Source organism: Cololabis saira, chromosome 20 (genome assembly GCF_033807715.1).
Source record: "Cololabis saira isolate AMF1-May2022 chromosome 20, fColSai1.1, whole genome shotgun sequence".
Taxonomy (NCBI): domain Eukaryota; kingdom Metazoa; phylum Chordata; class Actinopteri; order Beloniformes; family Belonidae; genus Cololabis; species Cololabis saira.
In genome coordinates this window covers 18,767,820-18,794,763 of record NC_084606.1, presented here as the reverse complement: position 1 = coordinate 18,794,763, position 26,944 = coordinate 18,767,820, and the positions used below count along the sequence as shown (strand labels likewise).

Below are 26,944 nucleotides of genomic sequence, written 5' to 3'. Positions count from 1 at the left end.
CAGTCTCAACAAAAGTAACTATACCTGCTCAGTTAGCTCTCTGACAGAAAATAAGTGAACAAACACTTTTGATATTTTATTATTTTTTATAGGAAAGCATTGTACAAATTCTTTTTTAGTCCCCCGAGTTCTGTTTCTTTAATCCTCTATAATAATACATTTAATCCCTTTGGGATGTGTAGCAGCATTAAGACAAACAAGCCATTTCACTACTATCAATCAGTCTGCAGAGAAAATTACAGATGAATGATCCGTGTGCTCACTTCTAGTCACCTCTCCACTATTTACTATATAGTTATATACAAATATACAAATATAAGTGGTTAAGTATGAACACTGACTTGTAAGGGGGGTATTTTTTTTTAGCATTGAGAATGAGCACCACAAAACCTCTTCCAGATTCATTTCCTCCCAGAAACACCTGAGCAAAGGAAGAGGAAGTGAACGAGGGAGATTAGCTGCGTTCCTCAGCTGCTGACAGACGGTTTCTGCAGATCCCCGCTTTGCTGAGTCACCGTTGGTCGGCCTCTATAGATAGCGCCACAGCAGACGCTAATACACTGTTACTGCTCTTAATCTGAGCTAACACGTTCACTATCCTCCTCCTCCTCCATCAGTGGAGGCTCGAGAGCAGAGAGTTCACATGGAAACAGCAGGGAAGCTTCATGATGCTGCCTGTGAAACGTTGTTTAAAGGTGCGTTCAGCCAGCACCTCGGGCCGAGCCGGTCAGTGGTGTGCCATCATGACGTTGTCGTCGTCTTCGTGCATGTAGAGCTGAGTCACAACGCGGACGTGAGCGATCTTCTTCACCGCCTTGTGAAACACCTGCTTCAAGTCCCTTGATGTGTTCAGTGGCGTGCTGAGTGGAAGAAAGTGGGGAAAGGAGGAGTCAGGAGAAAGAGGGATGATGGAAGAAATCATCATCTAAACCCTTATCAAATCATCATCATCTTAATCATCTACCAAAACTCTGAGCTACCCCCTTAATCAGAAAAAAAGGCAAAATAAAAAACAACAATCCGAGTCACTAGCATCTAAAGAGCCAACATCTGAGTCACTAAACACACAGACTCTGAACAGATGACCCAAAAACTGGAAGTTTAAAACCCAATTTCCCTGTTTTTACTATATATTTTGATACAGCCCTTAAAATGAAGCTAAACTGAGATATTTGCACATCAACCAGTCAAACACAGATCCAGACAAAGAGATGAAGGAGGAAAAGTGTGGATATTTCCCCATAAAGACAAGAGATGGCAAAGGCACTGGCCACGTTGGTGAAATATCTTTTTATTCAAGATTTACGGGATAAACAAATATAACACGGGGGTGATAATTTAGTCTCTTTTTTTATTATAAGCTATTTGGGTCAGATATAACATTTGGCCATAACGTCGCAATTTAACATGACAATAAGAGATCTATAATGCAGAAAGTGTCTGAAAAACACTGACATTTCTGCTCAGGGGAGTCAGCGTCAGCACATCGCTGCTATCAAACGAAAAGCTCGTTTTGCTTGAACTTTCATTTCAGCTGGGTTAAGGCCTGCACGTACTTTATTACAAATACATTTGTTGGTTTTCTAGAAGTGACAAGAACAAGAGAAACATTTGATCTGGCCAGGATATTTCGTACTTCACGAGAAAAGCAGGAGGAAAACTCCAGGGAAGTCGTCACATAGTCTAACCCACTTCAAATCTCGCGATTGTTATCGGACACCACACGAGAAAAAGTTCTGTTCAGATTATGTGTCGAGGACAAGCTGCGAGAAAAGGGAGCAAGTACTAATTTCTCTGTTCTTACTGAGTATAAAACACTTTTCAGAAGAGATTTTTAAATACGAACAAACATATTTAAGGTGAATTTGAAGATTCGCTCAAGCATTCTGGTGAAAAGAGGTTTTCAAGTGACAGCAGCGACGTGGCGAGCAGCTGACATGAACCTTTTGCTTTTAAAAAACTTGTAAAGTAGAAGAACTGAGTTTTGTCAGTGACAAAAAAAGAGTAATAATACCCCCCAACATAACTCACCTGAACTGTCTTTACTGTTGCTGCTTTTGTTTGCATTGACTTAAATCTCAATACGACCCAAATCAAAACAAAAACCTTTGAATGCTTGCAGTTAGAAACTGTTAGTCAGGCCAAAAACATTTGCTCTGAAATTTGTGAATGTCTTAATTGAAAATGAACGAGTGTTGCATTTAAACAGCCATTGTACCAGATCTCAATTGAACGCCCTCTACGTCTTACTGTGGCCAAGATTTCCTCCGAAACTATGGCCTGGCTGTGTTCAAAGTGCAAACAAGTGCAAACAAACTGCAGTAGCAACTTGACAGTTCGTGCCCAAATTATCTTTGCCAAAGGACGAGTCACGTTGCCAACCAAGCCAGTAATGTTATACATTGTTTAGTAATGCATAACATTACCTCAGTTTTTCTTCTTTGCAAGTTGTTCCTCAGCTTTCCGTTTCTTGTACTGGGCTATCTCGGCCATCTGCAGCCCGTGGGCCATTTGCCTGTTGAGACGAAGTGAACAGGATGATCACAGCACACACACACACACACACACACACACACACACACACACACACACACTAAAGTCCTACAATAGCTTGATTCTTTCCAAAGAACAGGTTAGCGTCAGGTAGATTAATCAGTGTAGCCACTGCAGAAGTCCTCAGCTTTGTTGGAGCTGCTGCTAAAGTGCCTGTTTAAAGTTGGAGTTGATAAGTTTAATTTGTAAAATTTGCTGAAATTGCCCCCCCCCCAACACTTTACTAAGTGTAAAGCAGTTGTAAGAGGTTTATCGCAATTGCAGCCAGGCAAAACACCGCAGACACAGTTGCCGAGTTCTTCTTCGACATTTACTGCTTACACATGTGAGCAAAGTGAGCAGAAGAAAACTGTTGCAGAGAAGCAAGTAAAAAAGAAAGAAACTGGCCGGGCCAGGCAAAAAACTCAGGTCATTGGAGTGGTGTTTCAGCGGTGGAAGGAGTTGCAGGACTTGAAGGGTTTTCAGTTGGATGTGGAATTGGCAGTATTTCTTCCTGACAGTTAATCATCTAACTTCTGCTTCTCTGGTTTACTTGTAAGCTAAGGTTTGTTTTATTATACTGAGAGGCTCAGTTGGATTGCATTGATATATTGAAATTTTTTTTTGATGTTATTTGTATATGTTGGTATGGTGTGGTATATGTTAATTCCCTCTGGTAAAGTAAACAAAAAAACAGGTCTGTGTGCAGTTATCAGGCTAGCCCTCGGGCCCTCGCCGTCCACGCAATGTAAACGCTTCGGGACAATACACTTGCTAAGTCAAAGTAAATATTAAAAGTTAGGTTATGTAGCGGTACATCCAGATAGCATTTAGTTATATAAAACCTATTTCCCTCAATTTACTCCATTACCAATTTATGGATTCCCGATGCCTCTGGTTTTCTGGTAACGTAACTTTCTCATGGTTGCATCCTACAGCTCTGATGCACAGAGGGGAGGGAGACAGTTATGGTCATATGGAGAGGTTGACAGGGGCATGAATGTACTATTCATTCAAATTTTCCAGCCAGGTACTGGATTTTTCCCAAGTTCCCAACTGCAGCTTTATATGAAAATTTCCTGATGAGATTGCTTTGACTATCTGTTCAAATGTTGGAGTTGACTAATGGATTGTGTCTCAACTACTGTATATCCAAACCTGTTTCTCCAAAAGGTGCATAGACACATGCACTTAAAGTTATTTATCGTATTCAGTGATGTAGAAGAACAATAGTTTGATTTGATTCGATTCACTGGCAGGTTAGAACAAGCTCAACTTTTTGAGACGCTGCCTGAATGCTCGGCCTTCCAGAGATTTCCTCTTTAGGTGTTTTTGTTTCCTTAGGAAATGAATGGGAACAGATGAAGTGATCTACTGGTTGCATGCATGTTTACCTTGCAGCTAATGTTTTGGGAAAATACACTCTAACAGTATTCTCTTTAGTCTGGCAAAGTATTTTGGACCAACCCTAAACAGAAAGCTACAAAAAGACATTGATCCTCTTTTCCACAAAATGTCCATGTATGGCTAGCATGGCCATGTGGACAGACGTGGGTTGACCAACACTGGCCGTATAAACATCAACAATGGTTTGTACTGCCAAAAAACTTGCTTCATAGCGAGGAAGGTGAGGTTGAAGGATCATGCCATCAGCGTTACCTTTCTCAATTCCTACAAATCAATCAAACTCAATCAATATTGGGTTGTCTTGACTATCATTGAAATCTTTCATGCACTTTCTCCATCACAGTAGTTGCACATGCTTGTACGCACAACTTTTAAAAGATATATCAATCAAAAATATCGTTGATCAAGGTTTTTTCTCCCACCTGTCTAAAGAAAAGACGGAACTAAGTTCACAGATGGTTTCTGGGAAGATGAAATCTGGCCTTTTCACTCAGACTCTGGGTTGGCACAAGGTTTACAGGAAAGAATCCATATAATGAGCTTTTATCCCTTCTCTTTAAGATTTTACGTTGGAAGCACACGAAAAATGCAATGTGATAATATTGTTTGTGGTTTTGATTGTGACATCAGTTCAGAATGTGGAAAATAAACCTAAGTGACGAGGCCAAAACACCAATAGTCATCCATCAGTGACACAATGTCACTACAACCCATATCAGCAATTATGAAACTAGCTCACAGAGATACATAGAGGACATTGATATCTAAAACTAAAAACAAACCCTTTGGAAATTTGGAATAAAGGACATCGAATAAATCCTGTCATCAAGAATGTATTTAAGAAGGATATGGCATGAGGATTTAATTTCAGCCATCTAATCAAGCGTTTTTAGCTCAAAAGCTACATATGATGTCGTATCAATGCCAATGAAATCACTGAAACAGCATATAGTTTGGGCTGAACACCCACTGGTGAATAAGAGCAAACATTGGGTGACATGTATGAAATGGTCTCGGGAAGAGAATGTGAGAACTGACAAGTATATTTATTTATGTTTTAACCACACTGAACAGCACAACGGTCAAGTGGAAGGTAAGTGTATCCTGATGGATCAGTTGATCATCAGTCAATCTTCCTCAGTGTAGTAAGAGGAAGGTAACAACATAACAGGAATGACTTAGATATTGAATGAAGTCAATACTGGAATGTCTACAATGGCTGCATCTGAGGACTGGTGTAAGAGTGGCTCATTTTTGATTTTTTAGGTTATTTTAAAGCAGTGTAGGACTGATAAGTTGGAGAGAACATAGACATTAGGTGGAAAGAGATGAAGCATATGAGGAAGAGGGAGAAATTAGGGGAAAGACAAGAGCAGGAGGAATGAAAAGGACATTTATTCCTACCCGGACTTGAGTTCTGGAGGAACAGGCAGAGGTTTGGTGAATCCATCTCTTCCTACAAGCCAGTACGTCTCCTCTATTCCTTTTCCCTGTGGAGAGAAGGTGTTTAATGACCGTATTTTTTCTACATCCTATGACATTGATGAAATAATCTTCCTTGTTCAAATGAAGGGTTAGGTACTTTGACTTCTGTCCTCCCTCTCAACTCCAGCTTGTAGCCAAGATTTAGTTCCCGCAGGACTTTCTCCATACTTTCATGGACGTGGATCCGGTAGGCTGTGGGCCACATAGAAAAAAAGATTATAACAGGTACATTGTAGTGGAAAATAGTAGAAAAAATGTGCTATTATAGTGCTTTTCATATGATCAGGCTAACAATTCAGTAGATAAGTGAACAAAATACTCTTTTTAACATTTGTATAAGGAAACATATGCTCCGTGGTGTATCAGAAAACTGTGGTGACTTTACAGTGTAATGGGATTTAAACACAACAAAACTGCATCTATGACATCATTAAATGTTATCAGCACTCTGTTAGTGTCCAAAGTCTCCAAAAGTACATTTAGCATACAAGTTAACAGTATTTTTATTGTACAGCAATCTAGATCCATGTATTTATTTATTTATGATATTTTTCTTTGTTTTTTTTTTACGATGTTTGTGATTATGTTTTAATGTCTATGTGGGGGAGGGAGGGGGGTATATGTGTGCAGTGTGGGTATTAATGTGAGGATGTGCTCGAAAATGACCAGATGTGTGTTTTTACCATGAGTGTGTGAGTTTTTCTATATTAAATGTTGATTTTATTACGTAAAGCACTTTGCATTACTAGTGTATGAAAAGTGCTATATAAATAAAGTTTGATTTGATTTGATTTGATTTGATCTTTTAACAATATGTAATGCTCTACACACGAATACATGAGTTTATTCAGATAAACAAATGATCAACTGAATCCTATGCATTTAACTGCATTGATTCTTCTAGAGCAGGGGTCAGCAACCCAAAATGTTGAAAGAGCCATATTGGACCAAAAACACAAAAAACAAATATGTCTGGAGCTGCAAAAAATGAAAAGTCTTGTATAAGCCTTAGAATGAAGGCAACACATGCTGCATGTTTCTATATTAGTTATAACTGGGGGGAGATTATTTTTTTCATTATGCACTTCAAGAAAAAAGTCGAAATGTCAAGATTAATGTTGAATTACAATCTTGAGAAAAAAGTCGAAATGTCGAGAAAAAAGTCAAAATGTCGAGAAAAAAGTCGAAATTTTGTGAAAGAAATTCGAAATGTTGAGAAAAAAGTCGAAATGTCGAGATGTTGAAGTACAATCTCGAGAAAAAAGTTGTGTAAAAAAAATCGAAATGTCGAGAAAAAAGTCTAAATATCGAGAAAAAAGTCAAAATTTTGAGAAAAAAGTCGAAATGTCAAGATTAAAAAGGAAAGGAAAAAGGAAGAAAAAAAGAGAAAAAAGGAAAAAAGAAGAAAAAAAGGAAAAAAGAAGGAATAAAAGGAAAAAAGGAAAAAAAAAAGGTCAAACATTTTTGAAAAAGCTCCAGGAGCCACTAGGGCGGCGCTAAAGAGCCGCATGCAGCTCTAGAGCCGCGGGTTGCCGACCCCTGTTCTAGAGGAAGTTGCAATGAGAAATACACATATTTAGCGATTTATATATCATATAATGTAACAAAAAAGACATTTTTCAGTGAATTCATCCTCCATCAAGGTCTTTTCATTTTACCCATGAAGACCTACTACATTTCGTAACTTACGCATCCCACCGGACTCCATACGAGAGGCGGTGGTCACCGTGTCCCCAAACAGACAGTAGCGCGGCATAGTGAGACCTACCACACCTGCTACACATGGACCTAAGGGACAACATACATGTATAATTACATTAATTTGAGGATCATTATGCCTCATACAAGAAAGCAGTTTGGTTGTTCCCTCTTTCCTCACCTGTGTGGAGTCCTATGCGTATCCTGACGGGAACGTCAGGCATGTGTCTCATTTTGAATGTTCCCACAGCACTCAAGATGTCTAGAGACATGTTGGCTACTTCCGCTGCATGACGGTTGCCGTTAAGTATGGGAATACCTGACGCCACCATGTAGGCATCGCCAATGGTCTCCACCTAGAGCAGATCATTGAGAGGCTGAGAAACACTGAGACACTGAGACTTTAACCCCTGAGGACCTAATAGGACTTCACCTTGTAGACGTCATGGTTTCCTATGATGGCATCGAAAAGCGTGTAGAGGTCGTTGAGGAGGTTGACCACATCAATGGGTTCACTGTTGGCAGAGATGGTGGTGAAGCCGACGATGTCGCTGAAATAGAGCGACACGCTGTCGAAATATTCGGGTTCCACTGATCCTCCCACCATCAAAGCCTCTGCAACAGACCTGGGGAAAGAGGTTTTAGGTGTGTAGAAGCGTTCATTGGAACTTAAATATGGACATATACACGATATATGAATCTATAATAGGCAGTGGTGGACAGTAACGGAGTAAATTTACTTGAGTACTGTACTTAAGTACATATCCACAGGATTTGTACTTTACTTGAGTATTAGATTTCTTTGGTACTTATTACTCTTACTTGAATACATTTCCAAGACACATATTTTTACTTTACTCGAGTAAATTTCTAGGAAGGCTGAAAAGTACTCGTTACTTTCAGGTCTGCTCTTTTTTCTTCTTCCCTAAAATCCTATTGGACACAAGCTGTTTTTGTCAAAGGAGGAGACCTATCACAGTGCACGCTCTCCACTGGGATGTACGTAAAGCGGAAATACGTCACGCCTCTGAATGGCTGAATGGGGAGACAGTTTGTTATGCTCTATATTGCTATATTGTACTGGTACATGTCCTTCCTGTAAAGTTAAGTGACTTCAACATTAAGTTATTGAAAGCAGAGATGTAGTTTTTTGTAAAGCAGTGGTCTTTGAGGGGGATCCAGACTTAGTTGGATGGTGCAGGTTCATTTGGTTTCAGTTCATGATTGTTAATAAACTCTGCATCATCTGCTGTCCTCTTATGATCCCATTCATTTGATTTGTTTTTGGTGTTTCTGCAGGTTTTATATAACATTGTGGTTCTAAAAGCAGCACATCAGTGCAGCTGGTTTCAAAGAGTTAATTCTCAGAAACAAGAGTTAAAAGATCCTTAAATTAATTTAGAAAAAATATAGTAATTTACTGATGTGGAAAATAAGAAATGTACTCTTACTCTTACTCTTACTTTTACTTAAAGTAAATTTAAAAGCATTTACTTTTGGATACTTAAGTACCTTTAAAAGCAAGTACTTTTCTACTCTTACTCGAGTAATATTTTGACTGAGCTACTTTTACTTGTAACGGAGTAAATTTTGACCAGTAGTATTTGTACTCTTACTCAAGTACTGGGGTCGAGTACTCTGTCCACCTCTGATAATAGGTTGGCAGATGCATTAAAATGCACATATTGTATCCTGAGATTTAAAGATACCATTTATTCTCCACCATATAGCCAGAAAATAATATGACTTGTTGTATTTTGTGTTTTCATTCGTTTGTAAATGTGTATGAGTGTGCCTATATTAACCCACTGAGGAAGCATCTGGGTTAGCAACTTCTCCGTCTTCTGTTTCTCGATCTCCAGCTCTTCCGTTCGCTCTCTGATCAGCTCCTCCAGGTTAGACGAGTACTGCTCGAGCATCCTCAGCATAGAGTCTATGATGTTGGTCTTCTTCCCCTTGTTGATGTTCTTAAACTAAAAGGAAAAGGAAAAACCAATAAGCATGAAAATGCCATCATTCATAAAAACACAGTGTTTCAAATATATTCAGCCAAAATAGAGATGACCGTTCTCTGTTTAGTGTTTGCTTGAACAGACCTGGTCAAAAATCTCCTCAAATGGGGGTCTCTTGTCTGGCTGTTCGTTCCAGCACTGTTTCATCAGGGCGATACACTCCATCGGGGCGTAGTCTGGACTGACCACTGGACGGCACAGAGGAGGGGGCTTACGCAGCTTCTCTATTATTTCTTAAGTACAGAAAAACATAATTTATTGTGTGTTGATGCAAAGAAAAACAGATTTATACTCAAAGCCCTAATGAACATGCATGTGACCAAGAGGCGCTCTGTCTAATTTCCACACACGTATTCTTACGTCCATAATTAAGACTGACACAAAAATAACCCCATCACTCTTCATTAAAAGGAAAATTTAGCACAAATGGAAATTCACTGCAACCAAAGAGGATCATTTTTTGGTCATTTGGTAAAGTTGTTCTGCAATGCATAAAGGGGGATATAGTGTACTATAATTTCATTGGGATTCTTTTTTTTAAGTACAAATATCTCTGAACAATATACTGGAACATTTTAGATTTGAACTGACAGAGAGGAAGTGTAATAAAGTTTCAGTGAAAATATAAATGCTATTCATAGTAAAGGTTTTATATGTATATTTATGTACTTAGGGTGCCCCTGTATTAGACCGTATTGGCCCTGTATTGGACCGTATTGGCCCTGTATTGGACCGTATTGGCCCTGTATTGGACTGTATTAGCCCTGTATTAGACCATATTGGCCCTGTATTGGACCGTATTGGCCCTGTATTGGACTGTATTAGCCCTGTATTAGACCATATTGGCCCTGTATTAGACCGTATTGGCCCTGTATTGGACCGTATTGGCCCTGTATTGGACTGTATTAGCCCTGTATTGGACCGTATTGGCCCTGTATTGGACCGTATTGGACCGTATTGGCCCTGTATTGGACCGTATTGGCCCTGTATTAGACCGTATTGGCCCTGTATTAGACCGTATTGGCCCTGTATTAGACTGTATTAGCCCTGTATTGGACCGTATTGGCCCCGTATTGGACTGTATTAGCCCTGTATTGGACCGTATTGGCCCTGTATTGGACCGTATTGGCCCTGTATTGGACTGTATTGGCCCTGAATTGGACTGTATTAGCCCTGTATTGGATTGGGAACTTATTTCTGGTGAACCCCTGCCTTTTGCCAGAAGAGAGCTGGGTTGGATCCACCAGATCCCTGTGATAGGAAGGGGGAGATATAGATGATGGACTGATGGATCTAGTCAAGCTTCAAGCATTGCAAAATAAGCTTACCAGCCAAACAGTGCTCTGTCTTTGAAACACCTGATGTTGAGTTATCATCTTTGGTAATGCACATTACAGGATTCACAAACAATGGGAATCATTTAATGAAGCTTTTGAAGTTCTTAATAGCCAACCATTAACTTAGGGTGTCACAGCTTTAATAGCTTGAGTTACTCTCATTAACAACAAATAAAAGTAAGCCGTATCCTACTGATTGTGCAAAAATCCTCATGCAGCTTTGAACTAATTCATAAATGTAAGAACAGTTTGTTGGTGAGTTTGTGCCACTCCTGTCTTGCCTGTGTCAGAGAGGTCCAACATGCAGAACGGAGGCCCTCGGACCACAACCTCCTGCATGATGATGGCAAAGCTGTAAACATCCCCAGTTGGAGTCCCATGGAGCCCCGGGAACCCGTTTCTCAAGAGCTCAGGAGCTGTCCACAGCAGCTCTGGAACAAGAATAGCTTTGGTTTGCTCCTGCAGTAACAACTCTGATGACATTAAATGAGGTGGAACGTGACTTTGCCAAGTCTCACCTTCTGGACGTGGCTCAATGTAGGGGAACCTTTGAGACTCCAGGACCTCATTGTATCCATAGTCTGTAATTTTGAGCACAAAACGCCCGTCCACAACACAGTTACGAGACTTCAGACGGGTGTGACACACGCCGCGGTGATGGAGGTACTTCATACCCTGAAGAAAAACAGATCATAATCTGTGGTCAGTTTCCCCATGCAGATCCAACTTGAGAGAAATTTCCAGAAGGCCAGACTACATAATCATGTATGTCATTTAATGCACATTCTTCTTTTAGATGCCATGTTCTTCCAAGTTTTCCTTGCCCTGTCTTTCACCTTAATCAAATCCAAAAGTAGAGATGACTTGAACATCCAGTCCAGTTTGACGTCGTCGTTCAGGAGCAGATCTTCCAGGCTGCCTCTGGAGCAGAACTCGGTCACGATGGCAAACACGCCGCAGTCATGGAAGAAGCCCAGGAAAGGGTTGACATTCTCATGGCGCATGTCCTTCATCTGCAAAAATACAGCAACAACAGAGAGGAAAGCAGGGTTTTGATATTAAAATCCACAAGATATTTCCATTAGAACATATGCATACAGTTATCTGTATGATCATGTCTTGTGTGTTAGTTAAAATTATTAACATATAACATAATTATGGCTAAAAACCAGGGGAGCCAGTTATATTTAGAGATCTTCAGCTGTACTTCAGGCACTGTTTGCCTTTTTTTTAATTGCAGTTAAAAAATAAAATGATCTGACCTAATGATGAACTAAACTGAGCACAACATTAAATCATGAGGTTGTAATATGATTAAAATACTGAAGTAATCATTTTATTCCCACTTGCCTGCTGCCCTTGTTAATTTATGTTTTCATTATTTTGGTCTCTGTTTTGTCTCCACAGCATTTAACAGCATATTTTAATAAACAAATGTCTCATATACATATGATGCAGTATTATCGTCCTAAAACAAAGTCTGCAATGTCAGTCAGGCTTGATCCGTCAAATACAGTTTCCTATATTATTAATATATTTAGACATCATGCATGAGCATAAACATAATACTCCTAAGCTAAACATGCTTCTCCCTGTCTCTCAACATACCAGTTCAAACACGTCGCTGGTTTTGGTGGTGATCCTGCCAAACTTCCCATTGGGGAGTCTCTTCAGCCACGCCCAGTCCCCCTGGTGGAGAAGACCATCCAATATTTAAAAAATGTAAACAGTTCCTCAAGTTTTTGAACTCAATAAATGTTGTGTCATGTAGTAGGGGCAACAATTTAGCCTAAGAAAATGTTGGAAAGGAATATTGAATTTTAGACGACATTTAGTGGTTCATGATTTCTAACATAACTACTAGAACCACACAGAGCTGGGGGATTCCCTGGTGGTAACTTAAGACCCAGTTGGTGTGATCCCAGAGAATTACAAAGTTTCTGGGCGTTTTTTCTGCGCAAAATCAAAAACAAACATGTCTCCAAGAACCATGACAGTAATCATTTCCTGCAATATGCACGCAAAATAAGAGCTACACTGCAAAAATGAATTTCTTACAAAGTTAAAAAGCCTTGTTTCAAGAACAAAGAAGATTGTTTTCAGACTATTTTTCTAGTTTTAAGAAAGGCATGCTTGTTTATTATGTCAAATTAGTTGTGACTGTTTTAGTGGTGGCAGAACTTTAGTGGCGGGAAGTTTTAGTGGCATATACATGCTATACCAGGGGTTCTTAACCTTTCTGACCTTGGGGCCCAATTTTTTCAGTACAGAGTGGCCCGGGGCCCATTAAATATTAACACTGTATAGCAGGGGTATTCAACTAAAACTTATATATATATATATATATATATATATATATATATATATATATGTGTGTGTGTGTGTATATATTCAAGTAGCCTCATAGTTGTATCAACATCTGCATCTGACTGTTATATTAAAAAAAGTACATATTTGCCAATTAACATGCTTGAATTAAACATATTTTTTTCTCTTAAAAATAAAGTAGATTTTATTTTATTTTTCAAATGCTATCTTATTTTATTTCTCTACCAGCAGTTTGAATTTCCCCTTTTCTTTGTTAATTGTCTCAACACATTTTTATACTAAATTAATATAAACACATCTTAACAATTTAACAGTTTTGCAGTTTTTCTTCCTCTTATAATCTTATGCCTCCACTTTCTGTTGTTCAGTGAGAGAACTGAGCTCTAACTTCTCCTGTCAGGACTTTAAATCTGGGCTGGATGGTGTCAGGTTCTCATATGCATACGATATTTAGTTTTAATTATGTTCATTGTGGAGAAAGCTGCTTCACAGCTGTATCTGGACCCAAACATGCATGGCAGGATGTTTTAAGATGGTCAGTTTATTTTTCTGTGACTTCAATTCAGACTTGAGTGGATATGTTTGATGAAAAACTTTGTGTTTTGTTTCAGTGGCGTTTCACTTTCGCACTTTGAACGCCACGGTCTCTGAACGTATGAGACACTGGTTTTGTCCCAGTGGGAAGACTGAACAGGATGAATTTGTCCATTCCGGGTTGCATATTTAAAAATACAGCGAGGACAAAACTTAGTTTGATTTTACTTTAAGTTATTTACATTAATAAGTTGTCAGGACTCAGTGTGTCGGGTTCATCCGAGCCTGATCAGCTGCGACGGGCACAGCCCGCACCGCAGCTCTCTGGTCGCGCTGCAGCAGTAACTTTCCGATGCTTTTTCGAAAGCCCGAACAGTCCAGTCCAGCAGACACGACAGCCCACGCATCTACATCTACCATCCTTCAGCAGTAACGACGGAGCCCACCACCCGAGCGGCAGCCTCAGCAGACCTCCCCGGCCGCGGGGACGCGCCGGGATAAATGAGCACGCCGTGCTCGCTCGCTCTGGGCGCAGACCCAAGTAATCGATCCCTGATCCTGGCGGATCTAAACCTACTCTGTGCAAAATGAAGGATTTTCTCTGTAAATACACACCATTTCTCTTACTATTACACGTACAGCTAGCTGAGTGTCTTCTTCTCCTCATTTGGTTGGGAGTTGCTATGCAGTCCCGCGGCCCTCGCGGCCCACATGTACAAAACTTAATTTTTTTTGGCGGCCCACTAGATGGCGCTCGCGGCCCAAGTGTGGGCCGCGGCCCTATGGTTAAGAATCACTGTGCTATACTACAGCAGTTTGCTCTGACCATTGGGAGAAATCATTGACTTGATAGCGCTTTCTGCACTGATAGACACTGATCTGCAGCGGTTCCACCGGTGCAATGTGAAGCAAGAACTTCTACTGTGGGGTCTGCAGAGTTGCACGTATGAAGGAGCCCCGAGTCTTCCATCCCTGTCTTATATTGAACGTTGCTCGAATTTAACAGTAAAAACACTGAAAGTTGTGACCCCTTCTGCATCAATAATGTGACACACACTGGCAACAGAAAATGATAAACTGGGCAACTGCTGAAATAAGACCGACTATAAAATGAGGAACACAATATTCTAGATGAGGTGTATGATTACTCAGATTTAACCTGTTCCTTTGTAAGAAGATGTGTCAGATGCTAACGTGCATGTGCAGGTAGCCACTTTTAGACAGTTAATTCTTGAACACATCTGTGATCAGCCATTAGAGAATTTGTTTCACGTCTTACCCTTTTTATAACAGATTTTATAAGATTTCTCTGCAGGAATGTTTCATTTGTTATTTGAAATGGACAGGGAATGTTTTTTTTTTGTATTAAAAATACGAATGTTGGACCTCAAAAATGACAACGTTGGAGTTTTCATAGGTGGCCGGGGGCAGGGAGGAGACTGGTGTGGCGAGGCTACGTTCAGACGTGCTCCGCCCTCCACTGTCGTCCATACTCAGCTTCTGTAGAGAACAGAGTGTTTCAAAATTTTAATAACTCAGATATCAGTGGATATATTTTAGTGAAACAAGTGCATCATAATTGAACAAGCTGTCCTTCATAGAACATATGACGGATAGAGGCTGACCTTGTTGCTCAGCGACGGGTTAATGAACGTCACATCTGCAAGAGTCAGCAGGATCTTGTTGGGACCTCTGACCAGTCGAATTTGATTGATGCGTCGTCTAGGCAAAAAAGGGTGATGAAGATTAAAAAAAAAAAGAAAACAACAAAAGAAAACTGAGGTGCAAAAAGTTTATCAACTTTTTGTCTGAAAAAGGTTTTAGTTTTCCACGCCTTCCCAGATCAATAACATGGTTTGACGTGTCACAGGGATTTTGTACCTGGCGCAGTACAAGAAAGCCACGGCAAAAATGGAGGCTGCGATCGAACCAACGAACATGCTGAAGGTCACAAACAGATCCACACCTGGAACAGAAGAGAATACCTCAGTGTTGAATGTCATGAAAAAACTGTAATGATTGCATATAGTAAAATGAGATAAGATGAGATAAGATAAGATAAGATAAGATAAGACTTATTTATTTAAAGTTATCAAAATATATTAAGATATGCAGAGATAGACATGTAAATAAACATGAAAAATAGACAAACAATACATTTCTGCACAAAAGTATATAAAGATATTTGTTTTTTAAAGCATGTGGGTTAGATAAAGAAAAATTAACAGGGTCATAAATCAGAAGACTAAAGATAAATACAAACCTTACAGATAATAAATAAGAACAACAAAACATTTGCCTTTGCTATTGGTTAAGGTCTTATTGCAAAACCCCAAATATCCAGAGTACATGGATCACGTGTGCTGGTGCTCACCCCCTGAACAGAGGACCCCGGGAGTAAACCAGCAGGCAGAGTCCCTTCTAGGTCCGTAGCCTCGTGGGAAGTGGATGTCCTTGCCCAAGAAGCGAACCATACCAACATCCATGTCAACCCTGTTGTTAAACAGTTAGAGGTTGAGCATGAGAGCTTGACTGATATCCTCCTCAGTGAAATCTGATCAGCAGGTATAAGCTGGTGAAAAAACAGTTTTCAGAAGGAATACTGCAATGCTGCATATTCTGCAGATGTTTTAACATTTTCTCATGAATGAGATATACCATCTGTTTTGCAGTTACATAGTAGCATTTGTTTTAATTAGGGTTTTAAATCTTTTGCCAGCAGTTAACTGACTAAACTGTGAGTGGGTCAACGAGTTTAAAAACTTTAACTTCAAGCTTATGTAAAATGATTAAGGACTAAACACTGAACCCCAACCCATACATGCCTGTATGTTGGCATCAGAACCGAGGAATATCCATCTGTGTCGAGTACCAGGTAGTCGAGCTGGGTTGCTCCAGAGCTGCTGGTTTTGACTTGGTGGCTGAAGCCCTACAAAGTAAAAGACAGGCGTTTGTATCTGCACCACTTTTCTGTATTAGATTTATCATGTCAGAAAACATTAATGAGAAGAAAGAGTGTGAGGGGAGGAGTATTTAGGAATGTAGCACTGCATTTTAACTCCTCACTTTGAACATTTACATGTAAGAGTGAGGTAGAGAGTTAAATAGGAAGTGAATTAAGCCTGTGCTGTGTTTTATGGAAGTTTATGGTCTATGATGGACCAGCCACTCGCCTCTTTGTTTAAAGGCTTTTTAGCCCAACCAGCAGTATCAAGTGTGTAAGGTGTCATGTTCTAAGACTTTGGGCCTTAATATCCTGATATAGTAGCAAGAGGATATGCAGATGTTGAGCATCAACTTCATCCCTTACTGAGATGTAAAAAAGGGAACTTTGTCAAGAAAGTTCTTGTTAGGGCAAGCAAGCATGGCGGGCAGGGCTTTTGGTGACCTGTCCAGGCCGAACCCTACCACTTGCCCATTGACAGATGGGGTAGGTTTGAACCTCCCAATGATCATGGGGGTCCGGAAAATATCTGTACATTTTTTGAACCTTTTTTGTGACAATGTTAAATAATTTGTGTGAGTCACTGAAGATATTAGACATTTCACCATGAATTCAGGTTACTCTCACAAAGCACTGGTGTAAAGATTCTGGGGTTTTGGAGGGTTTTTCCCCCTTAGCAGTGGCGTCACCAGGGGGTGGCCAAGGGTGGCCACGGCCCCCCCTACAAATTTGCTGCCCTCCCCACTGGCCACCCCTACGGAAGAGTATTAGGGCCAGGCAGGAGAAAAATAAAAATAATATTTTAGAGGAAGAAAATTTTTTTTTCAGTATGCACTTCGAGAAAAAAGTCGAAATGTCGAGAAAAAAGTCAAAATGTCAAGGAAAAAGTCGAAATGTAGATATTTATGTTGAAGTAGAATTTCGAGAAAAAAGATGAAATGTATTTCAACTTTATTCTCGAAATTTCAACTTTATTCACAAAATTGTATTTCAACATTAATCTCAACATTTCGACTTTTTTCTCGACATTTCGACTTTTTTCTCGAAGTGCACAATAAAAAAAAATCTTCCCCTCTCAAATATTTTTTCTCTTGCATGGCCCTAATACTCTTCCGTAATAAACCCAAGTATATCAGTAGGCGTTTTTTTAAGTATTTCTGAGCCCTTATACTACAACAGTATAATACAATCCTGTAATGACGGCTTTTAGTTTTGGTGTCCACCCCAAGAATTTAAGTGGCCCCATCTGGCCCCCCCTATGAAACATTTTTGGAGGCGCCCCTGCCCCTTAGCTTTTGGCCTGACTTATTTGAAAGTCCTCTCTTTACCTCAAAGTCAAGGTTACGCGTATGCTGCGCCAGGTTTCCTCCAGACATCCATGCTCTAGACTCCCGAACACGATGCACAGCATGAGCCATGAAAAGAACCGAGTTGTAGATGGTTCCAAACAGTGGAGACACCTGCAAAGACACATGAAAACGCTGGCGTCAGCTCCCTTGCTTATGAGAACCAAACACACAGACATCAATACTTTACCTGCTGGGGTTGCAGAGTGCTCGCCACTTCCCCCCTCTCCATGGCCTCTCTGTAGGCCTCGTAGAAGGACACCTTGGGCGAGTCAATGGTGATGGTCAACACGGCGTCATAGGCCCGCAGCAGTTTGCTTCTGCTCTTCAGAGCTGGGTAGGTCACATTGCGGTAGGGGAGGCTGTAGAGCAGGGTGTCATAGGGCACAAACACCAGGGAGCCGTCGATCATCTGCATGTCGTAGGCTGTTTCCAAGAGGAGCTTCTGCGTCGAGCCACCGATCAACGCCGAGTGCATGCAGAGGATCACAACTGGGATGGGACATGTCAACGTTTTTAATCGTACTGCACATTATATCAAACGTCCTCCATGAATATATCAAGATAATTATGGATAAAACTTGATGATTCACATAAACAGTAAGATCATTGAGGTAAATGCATTCTACCTCGTATTTCTGTCATCTTGCGGACCTTGGCCAGAGTTCGTCTAATCCCGTGAGGCGTGTTTTCCATAAAACTGACCAGCCTGACCGACATACCATGGCTCCTCAATGAGTCAGCCACCTAGACGAGATTTAAAAAAAAACATGACCAAGAGGGAATCATCATGTTTTGAGGGAGAAAAAAAATGTTTTAAATGTATTAGCAAAAGACTGCAAGCAGTTTGGTTTCACAGTTTTGCTAAAAGGCAACAACCAAACCTGCCTGTTTTTGCAACATAAAATAGAAAAATGAAACTGAATCAAACCTTAGTTGCTGTATCCGTCCAGATGTCTTCTGAGGAAGAGATGATGCCAATGTGAGCCCATCTGAAGTAGCTCATGACACTGTGCAGCACCGATGTGGGCCTCGCCATGGATCGGGCAAAGGTCGGATGGCTCCGGATGTCGTCCAGCTCATAGCCAACACAAGCCCAAGGAAACAATGCCTTAGAAGAGAAAAGTAGAAGAGAAAATATGTGTACTTATTCTTCCTAAAAAACAAAACAATTGGAGCTTAGTTCTAATATCTAAAATCCCCATATACGACATTCTGATAATATCCCGACTTACTTTGTTCCAGCCTTTACTCAACATCGAAGCAGCATCACAGTAGCCGGGGTTGGCCGGTCCAATGTACCCAGAGGCCTTGGTCCGGAAACCCACGAATGCCTCCAGCGCCCTGGATGTCTCACAAGGCTCCTGAGGACAGATATTCATCCAGTCACTCAGTCAATCCCCCATAAATCCATCAATCAAAAATACAAAAATTCATGTTAGGAGAGATAAACAGACAGGAAATGGGCGAGAGTGAGGTTTGAGCCCAGTTAGCTGCAGTGCAGACTTTAACCACTACCGTTTGAGTTCACTGGAGACCTCATCTTCAATTATTTAAAATTCATAAGGGTCTCTACACACACACACACACACACATCGCAGGCCTCTTCAGTGGGTGGAGCCTCTTTTAAAATCTATGTTGCGGCTTTGTGCTGCCCGCCTGGCATGTACGGCCATGGTGTATACGAGGAACTGGACAAACCTAGGGATGTTAAACATTTTTAAGAGTGGTTTTGAAACCTCTTTTTACTTGCTGTGTGGAGCCATGTTGCAAATAAGCAGGTAGGCCTTAAATGCACCCATTTTTTAAATGCCATATTCAGCTATTTCAACCTGGCTGGCATAGCTCCCTTTGATTTAAATTGATGTTATTAGGGCCCGAGCACCTTCAGTGCGAAGGCCCTATTGTATCTGTAGGAATTTTTTTTCTTTCTTTCTTTTTTCTTCTGACGAAAGGAGTGCCTTTTTGCCCCCCTAAACGTGCCCAAAAAGTCACCAAATTTTGCATGCAAGTCAGGCCTGGCGAAAAATTTGATATTTAATGGTTTGCATTAATGGGCGTGGCAAAATGGCTCAACAGCGCCCCCTTGAAAACTTTGTGCCTCAAGCCCCAGAATGCGGTATGTCGTACACGCACGAAAATCGGTACACACCTGTATCATGGCGCAACTGAAAGAAAAGTCTCTTGGCGTCATGCCCGAAACCGAACAGGAAGTCGGCCATTTTGAATTAGTTGTGTCATTTTGGCGAAATTTATGCCATTCCTTCGAAAGTTAATTCAGCCCGAACCGTAACGTGCACCCAAGTGTGTTATACATCAAAATGTGCGTCTCAATCCTGCGACTACACGCATTACTTTTCTCTTTCAAAAGCGTTACCGTGGCGACGCTAGACGCCAAAAAGCGCGGCCACCCTTCATCTGGTTGGTTCAGACAGAAAAAACTTTGCGCCTCAAGCCCCATAATACGGTTTGACGTACATGAACGAAAATTGGTACACTCCTGTATCATGTCGCAACTAAAAGAAAAGTCTCTTGGCGCCATGGCCGAAACCGAACAGGAAGTCGGCCATTTTGAACATTCTGAATTAATTGCGTAATTTTGGAGCAATATATGCCATTCCTTCGAGAGTTAATTCAGCCCGAACCGTATCGTGAACCCAGATGTGTTATACATCAAAATGTGCGTCTCCATCCTGCGACTACACGCATTACTTTTCTCTTTCAAAAGTGTTACTGTGGCGACGCTAGACGCCAACAAGCGGACCCCCCCTTCATCTGATTGGTCCATATTTGATAGTTCCCCAAAAGGCACAAAATTTGGCATGCAAGCCAGGCCTGGCGATAAATTTGATCTTTCATGGTTTGCATTAATGGGCGTGGTAAAATGGCTCAACAGCGCCCCCCGGAAAACTTTGTGCCTCAAGCCCTACAATACGGTTTGACGTACATGCACGAAAATCGCTACACACCTGTATCATGTCACAACTAAAAGAAAAGTCTCCTGGCGCCATGGCCGAAACCGAACAGGAAGTCGGCCATTTTGAATAAATTGTGTCATTTTGGCGAAATTTATGCCATTCCTTCGGCAGTTAATTCAGCCCGAACCGTAACGTGCACCCAGGTGTGTTATACATAAAAATGTGCGTCTACATCCTGCGACACCACGCATTACTTTTATCTTTCAAAAGTGTTACCGTGGCGACGCTAGACGCCAAAAGGCGCGCCCCCCCTTCATTTGATTGGTCCATATTTGATAGTTCTCCAAAAGTCACCAAATTTTGCATGCAAGCCAGACTTGGCGATAAATTTTATATTTCATGGTTTGCATTAATGGGCGTGGCCTAACGGCTCAACAGCGCCCCCTAGAATACTTTTATCTGCCATAACTATTGAATGGTTTGACATAGGAAGTCGTGGGTGGTGTCATGGGACTCTGTAATGAGTCCTTAAGCTTCGTCGGCCTTAATTAGCCCCGCCCCTTCTTCTGATTGGTTGTCCCGATTTTCTGCTATAACTTTGGAATGGTTTGGCATAGAGAGTCGTGGGTGGTGTCATAAGATTCTGTATGGAGTCCTTGACCTTCATTGGCCTGAATTAGCCCCGCCCCTTCTTCTGATTGGTTGTCCCTTTTTTCTGCTATAACTTTTGAATGGTTTGACATAGGAAGTTGTGGGTGGTGTCTCTTCTGATATGCTTATGGGGGGCGGTGGCCGTGAGTGCGAGGGCCCGTTCATCGCTGCTTGCAGCTTTAATTTGACATTATTATTGCACTATTTCATACAGTTACACATAAATCTGGCCAAATGTCCTCATTTCAAGTGCTGCTGCCGAAATATCATCCAGAACAAGTGCTGCTAAAACGATGACGCCTGCCACTACTGGTTTAGCGGGCTGATTGACTGCGGGTCCCAGCAGACTTCTGCTTGGAATGGTCTTGAAATCATCAGTGGCTCGGCAGTGGCTCCAGCCCGGAGCCACTGCCGATAATTTCAGCTGATCCACGCCAGATGAGCCGTGGAGCTGCCAGCAAACATTCGCCAAGGTCGCTCCCATTTAAGATACCGTTTGAGTGGCGTTTAGCACCAAAACGGGAAAACAGACCTTCGGCTCTGAAGCTGGAATGTTGGCGCCTGGTTACAGCGTAGCAAGATGGGAATTTGGATAAATACTGGTAAGATCTCATACACCTTCTCCTAAGGAAAGTAAGTCTTTGTAAAGCATATTGTAACACAGTTATGATTCGTAGACATCACTAACTGCTTCACATCGTTCGCTTAATAGTCATGCATAGGGTTGCCACCCGTCCCGTAAAATACGAAATTGTCCTTTATTTGAGAAAAAAATGTTGTGCCCCGTATTGAACTAATATGGGACCATATTCTAGTTGAATTATTGAAATAAATTAACTTTTACACCATATTCTAGTTGAATTATTGAAATAAATTAACTTTTACACCATATTCTAGTTGAATTATTGAAATAAATTAACTTTTACACCATATTCTAGTTGAATTATTGAAATAAATTAACTTTTACACCATATTCTAGTTGAATTATTGAAATAAGTTCACTTTTACACCATATTCTAGTTGAATTATTGAAATAAATTAACTTTTACACCATATTCTAGTTGAATTATTGAAATAGATTAACTTTTACACCATATTCTAGTTGAATTATTGAAATAAATTAACTTTTACACCATATTCTAGTTGAATTATTGAAATAAATTAACTTTTACACCATATTTTAGTTGAATTATTGAAATAAATTAACTTTTACACCATATTCTAGTTGAATTATTGAAATAAGTTAACTTTTACACCATATTCTAGTTGAATTATTGAAATAAATTAACTTTTACGCCATATTCTAGTTGAACTATTGAAATAAGTTAACTTTTACACCATATTCTAGTTGAATTATTGAAATAAATTAACTTTTACACCATATTCTAGTTGAATTATTGAAATAAATTAAGTTTTACACCATATTCTAGTTGAATTACTGAAATAAATTAACTTTTACACCATATTCTAGTTGAATTATTGAAATAAATTAACTTTTACACCATATTCTAGTTGAATTATTGAAATAAATTAACTTTTACACCATATTCTAGTTGAATTATTGAAATAAATTAACTTTTACAGCATATTCTAGTTGAATTATTGAAATAAATTAACTTTTACAACATATTCTAGTTGAATTATTGAAATAAATTAACTTTTACACCATATTCTAGTTGAATTATTGAAATAAATTAACTTTTACACCATATTCTAGTTGAATTATTGAAATAAATTAAATTTTACACCATATTCTAGTTGAATTATTGAAATAAATTAACTTTTACACCATATTCTAGTTGAATTATTGAAATAAATTAACTTTTACACCATATTCTTCACCTGTATGTATATTATACATCTGGGCTGACATACGTCGCATAGGAGGCTATTTCAGTTGCTAGTATGGTTGTCTGTCTCTACAGTCATGAAAGTTCAATGCTATTAAAGCATTTTAAACTTTAAATCAAAGCATTTTGTTTTTCATATAAAATAAACACATTTTTATTCAGTTTAGAAGTTTTAGGGCTTTTTTTTTTGGCTCCTGCGCTGCTGAAATCAGGGCGTCCCTTATTTCTATTTCTGAAAGGTGGCAACCCTAGTCATGCAGGTGAAAATCAGGTCATTTGTGTTGTACCTGGAGCACGGCATGGTCAAACGTCACGGCGTAGGACAGCGAGGGGTCTTTGTTGATGCGATTGACGGCAAGCTGTGCCGCCACGTTAGGAAGGGCCTTGGCAAAGAAAGGGTCACATTGCCAAGGTCCCACCACCCCGACCCGAAACCCGGCCGCCTGTACTGCACACGGCAGTAAACACAGGGAGGCCAGGAGGACGACCCTGAGGAGGCCATGTGAGGAGGGGCGGGAAAACTGTAGGGAGAGGGGTGAAGAAGAAGGAGACGAACAAGAGGAGCACTGAGAGGGAGAGGAAACTGATGCAGGTGGCTGCCGGGGAACTGGAGTTGAGGCAGGAGCAGCGTGATGAGGGAAGGTCACATGAACATCAGGGGATGTGTTCGGTGTCTGCTCCCGTGTCTGAAGTGAGGAGATGAAGGCACGGCGCTGGTGAGGCATCTCAAGATTCACCGCCTCGTCAACTCAGTGGAGGGTGGATGAAGAAGGTGTGAAGGTGTTGCACCTCTGCAAAGAAGAGCTGAAGTGAGGCCAAGCTTCGACTGATGAAGGGGTTTTGTACACTTTAACAGACAGTACAGTCACTTACACAGGTTCAGTCTGTTTCAGGGAACAAACCGTCAAAAAATCTAAAATCTAGTCATAAAATAAATGTAAAAATGAGTCAAATACAAATTTTTGCCATTTTACAGTTGAATCATCTGATTCATTTTTGATTTAGAGGAACTATTATAACATCATGGTGTCATTTGAAACTTTATTTTCAACAGTTAGAGGGGTGAGTTAAGACAAAATCAAAGCTTTGCTTTAACGTTGATCAGTTAGGAGCATCATTTCAAGTTCTTGTTATACTTTATTTTTAAGTCAGTTAAATAGACGACTGATGCAACTAAATTAAACACTGTTTTTAGTCTCCAACTAAATAATAGCGATATGGAAACTATACAATATAGTTGTAAAAAAAAAAAATATATATATATATATATATATATATATATATATATATATATATATATATACATATATATATATATATATATATATATATATATTTATTTTATTTTTTTTATATATATATATATATATATATATATATTTTTTTTTTATATATATATATATATATATATATATATATATATATATTTTTTTTTTTTTTTTCTTTTTTTTTTTCTTTATATACAGTATAGACCAAAAGTTTGGACACACTTTCTCATTCAAACAAATGGGGAAGTGTGTCCAAACCTTTGGTCTGTACTGCATTTTAGAGGACATTCTAGAAAAAGTTGTCACAGGAAGGCCATTACTGAGGAATGTTGCCCTTTAGTGATAGTTTCTAGTCTTATTACATCCAAACAAATCTTTAGTTATGTAGCAGCTCAAGGTAGCTGCTGAAACACCTGTTTGGTTTGGTTTTCGACAATTTCCACGTTATCAGTTGGAGATGTGTAAAGACTGCATGCATGTCAGTCTGATGCAGTTTCTACGAGTCACGTTATGTTAAAGTAACTCACTTCTTCCTCTATAATCCAACATCTATGGGATATCAGACAATGAAACTACTTTGAAATGAAACTACATCTCATTTGGCCTCGACAGGATTACGTGTGTGCCCGTCTCATAGTTGCATGAACAATAATCCCTCGTATCAATATCTCTCCAAGGTTATACGAAAGAAAAATAACTCTGAGACCATTTAATGACATTATAAGATATTGATGTTTCCTCAAAACGTGCTGCATTTATTTCAGAAACATATGAAGTAAGCCATTTTATGATCATATCCTAATACATTTTGTATATATATTTAAAAGACGATGTCTGAGAGCAGTTTTAATCGTTGTTTCACCTTCCATCCGAACTGAACCGCCTATAAAGTTAAACTTGCTTTTTTGAACATGTGTTCACACTCTTCTCACATTCTGATTTAATAACATTGGAGGTTTCCTACCCCGCATTTATGAGATGAGCAGGTGTTTGGTCTCTTCAAGGCAAATCTCCCGACCCGAAGCAGCACATTTAAGGCAGGTTGCATTGCTTCTCTTGTTTGAAACATCCGAGACGTCCTAACAAGGTGCCATGCAGGTACATCCTCACCATTTCAAGCCAAATAGTGTCGCTACATCATAAGCATCATGCATGCAAGCGTGTGGAGGCTTTGCAGCTCTGGTACTTGTGTCTATGAGACGATCTGCTCCAAGTGTGTGACCTGACCTGTCGGATTATATCAAATCCAATCAGGATCGTTCTGTATGTAAGCTTCTGCAAGTGAGAAGGGGAAGTGAAAGTGATGCTCATTATTGTTATCATTTATCTTAGAAGACTGTACTTTCATGTACGCCTAATGCATGAAAATACAGTCTGTGTTTAGCGGTAACTGGCAACAATTTTACCTTATTTATGTCTTCTGTAAGTGGAGTTTGCCTCACCGGGAGCAAAGAATGATGTCAGTTAAGATTATGTTTTATTTGCAATGTTAGAGATGCTTTTAGAAAGAGCTGCTTCAGCCACCAGACAGACATTAGCCTCAAATAAAATTAATAGCATTAACCTCAACCCTGAAACTAAAGTTTAACGTTAAGAAATCCCAAGATAGTTAAAAGTGTTTCTGAGGTCTATGCCTCACTTCACACTTGGTGTAACTATGATCCAGTTGGTAGAGATGGTCGCGGTTTGATTTCAAAACGCTGCTTCATCTCAAAGATAAGGTTTTCCTCCCTCTGATGAGCTTTTTGGAGTTTGATTGTTGAGCCATGTACACTGCCGTCGCGTAGTAACGACAAGCACTTAAACAGCTTTGGCTTACCGGTATGTTTTGAGCTCAACTGTATTTTTCAATGTTTTAATGTTAATTTAGTGCAACATTCCAGATAATATTTTGTTATCTGGAATATTTGTCTTTTTAAAATGTTAACATTCATTATAAGCTGCCTTGTGAAATTAAATCAAGTGTTTATTTTATTTTCAAATATAGTGTCCTTTAGTCCTTTATTCATGTGTTTGCGTCTGTTCCTCTACATTAAAATGTAATTTCGGCCCATAGTGCAGAGCTCCTCTGGAGGGCAGCACAACACAGGAGCAGCGACCTGCTGTTTCAATGGCCCAGTACAACTGATACAACTTCAGTCCAAATGGGGCGATGAATGGCTTTGGTAGAGATTTGTATGTTTTTTTTTTTTAAATTTGATTTGATTTGAATTTTCTAACTGATTTCCACTTCTCCGTGTTATAGTGCTGGTGAAATGTTATTGTGCAACGTGGCTCCATCTGTCCTCAAGGGCCAACGTCCGTGTTCAGGACTTTTTCTGGGCCTGTCGGCTTGATTACCTGCCTCACCTCAGCGTACCTTTGCCAGGATCACACTCTTGTTTGGAACTTGAGTTAAAAATGATTCCTAAATGATGAAATCGAATCAAGGATAACGCATGATCAAGGCCGAGCTCCTTATTTGTTTTCTCTCTCTTTTTGTATTGGATATTTTTGCAGCTCTGTGCTTTGTGTTACAAAACAAGATGCCAAAGGGAGCTTTTCCAACTTTTTGCATGATAAAGTAAAACCCCTCTAAACCAAACCAGGACACATCCGTCCAGATGAGAGGTTCTGACCTGCCAGTTGAAGCCT

General features: G+C 39.9%; 1 protein-coding gene across 2 annotated transcripts; it reads right to left on the bottom strand.

The window, feature by feature from the left end:
- Positions 1 to 251: 251 nt before the first annotated feature.
- gc2 (guanylyl cyclase 2) lies at positions 252 to 25,507 on the bottom strand. 2 transcript variants are annotated; one of them, XM_061709686.1, is made up of 25 exons: positions 25,275 to 25,506; positions 23,330 to 23,833; positions 18,859 to 18,987; positions 18,555 to 18,734; positions 18,253 to 18,370; positions 17,814 to 18,115; positions 17,606 to 17,737; positions 16,159 to 16,262; positions 15,708 to 15,826; positions 15,215 to 15,299; positions 14,959 to 15,055; positions 14,720 to 14,833; positions 12,080 to 12,160; positions 11,308 to 11,484; positions 10,990 to 11,146; positions 10,753 to 10,902; positions 9,219 to 9,367; positions 8,932 to 9,095; positions 7,556 to 7,748; positions 7,304 to 7,478; positions 7,114 to 7,212; positions 5,522 to 5,616; positions 5,344 to 5,429; positions 2,427 to 2,515; positions 725 to 860 (listed from the first exon to the last, which is right to left on the bottom strand). In XM_061709686.1, exons 2-24 carry the CDS (start codon positions 23,765 to 23,767, stop codon positions 2,428 to 2,430), a joined length of 3,432 nt encoding a protein of 1,143 aa, XP_061565670.1. In that variant the 5' UTR covers positions 23,768 to 23,833; positions 25,275 to 25,506; the 3' UTR covers positions 725 to 860; position 2,427. The 2 variants fall into 2 exon arrangements, with proteins under 2 accessions (XP_061565669.1, XP_061565670.1); XM_061709685.1 differs by lacking the exon at positions 2,427 to 2,515 and having other exon boundaries at positions 252 to 860; positions 25,275 to 25,507.
- Positions 25,508 to 26,944: the final 1,437 nt, after the last annotated feature.

Coding starts and splice junctions, on each gene's coding strand:
- gc2 (XM_061709685.1), bottom strand. CDS start 23,767: ATGCCTCACCAGCGCCGTGCCTTCATCTCCTCACTTCAGACACGGGAG. Junction 15,300..15,707: donor CGGGGTCCTCTGTTCAGGGG/GTGAGCACCAGC, acceptor CTTCTGTTCCAG/GTGTGGATCTGTTTGTGACC. Junction 861..5,343: donor CCTCCAGAACTCAAGTCCGG/GTAGGAATAAAT, acceptor TCTTCCACTCAG/CACGCCACTGAACACATCAA.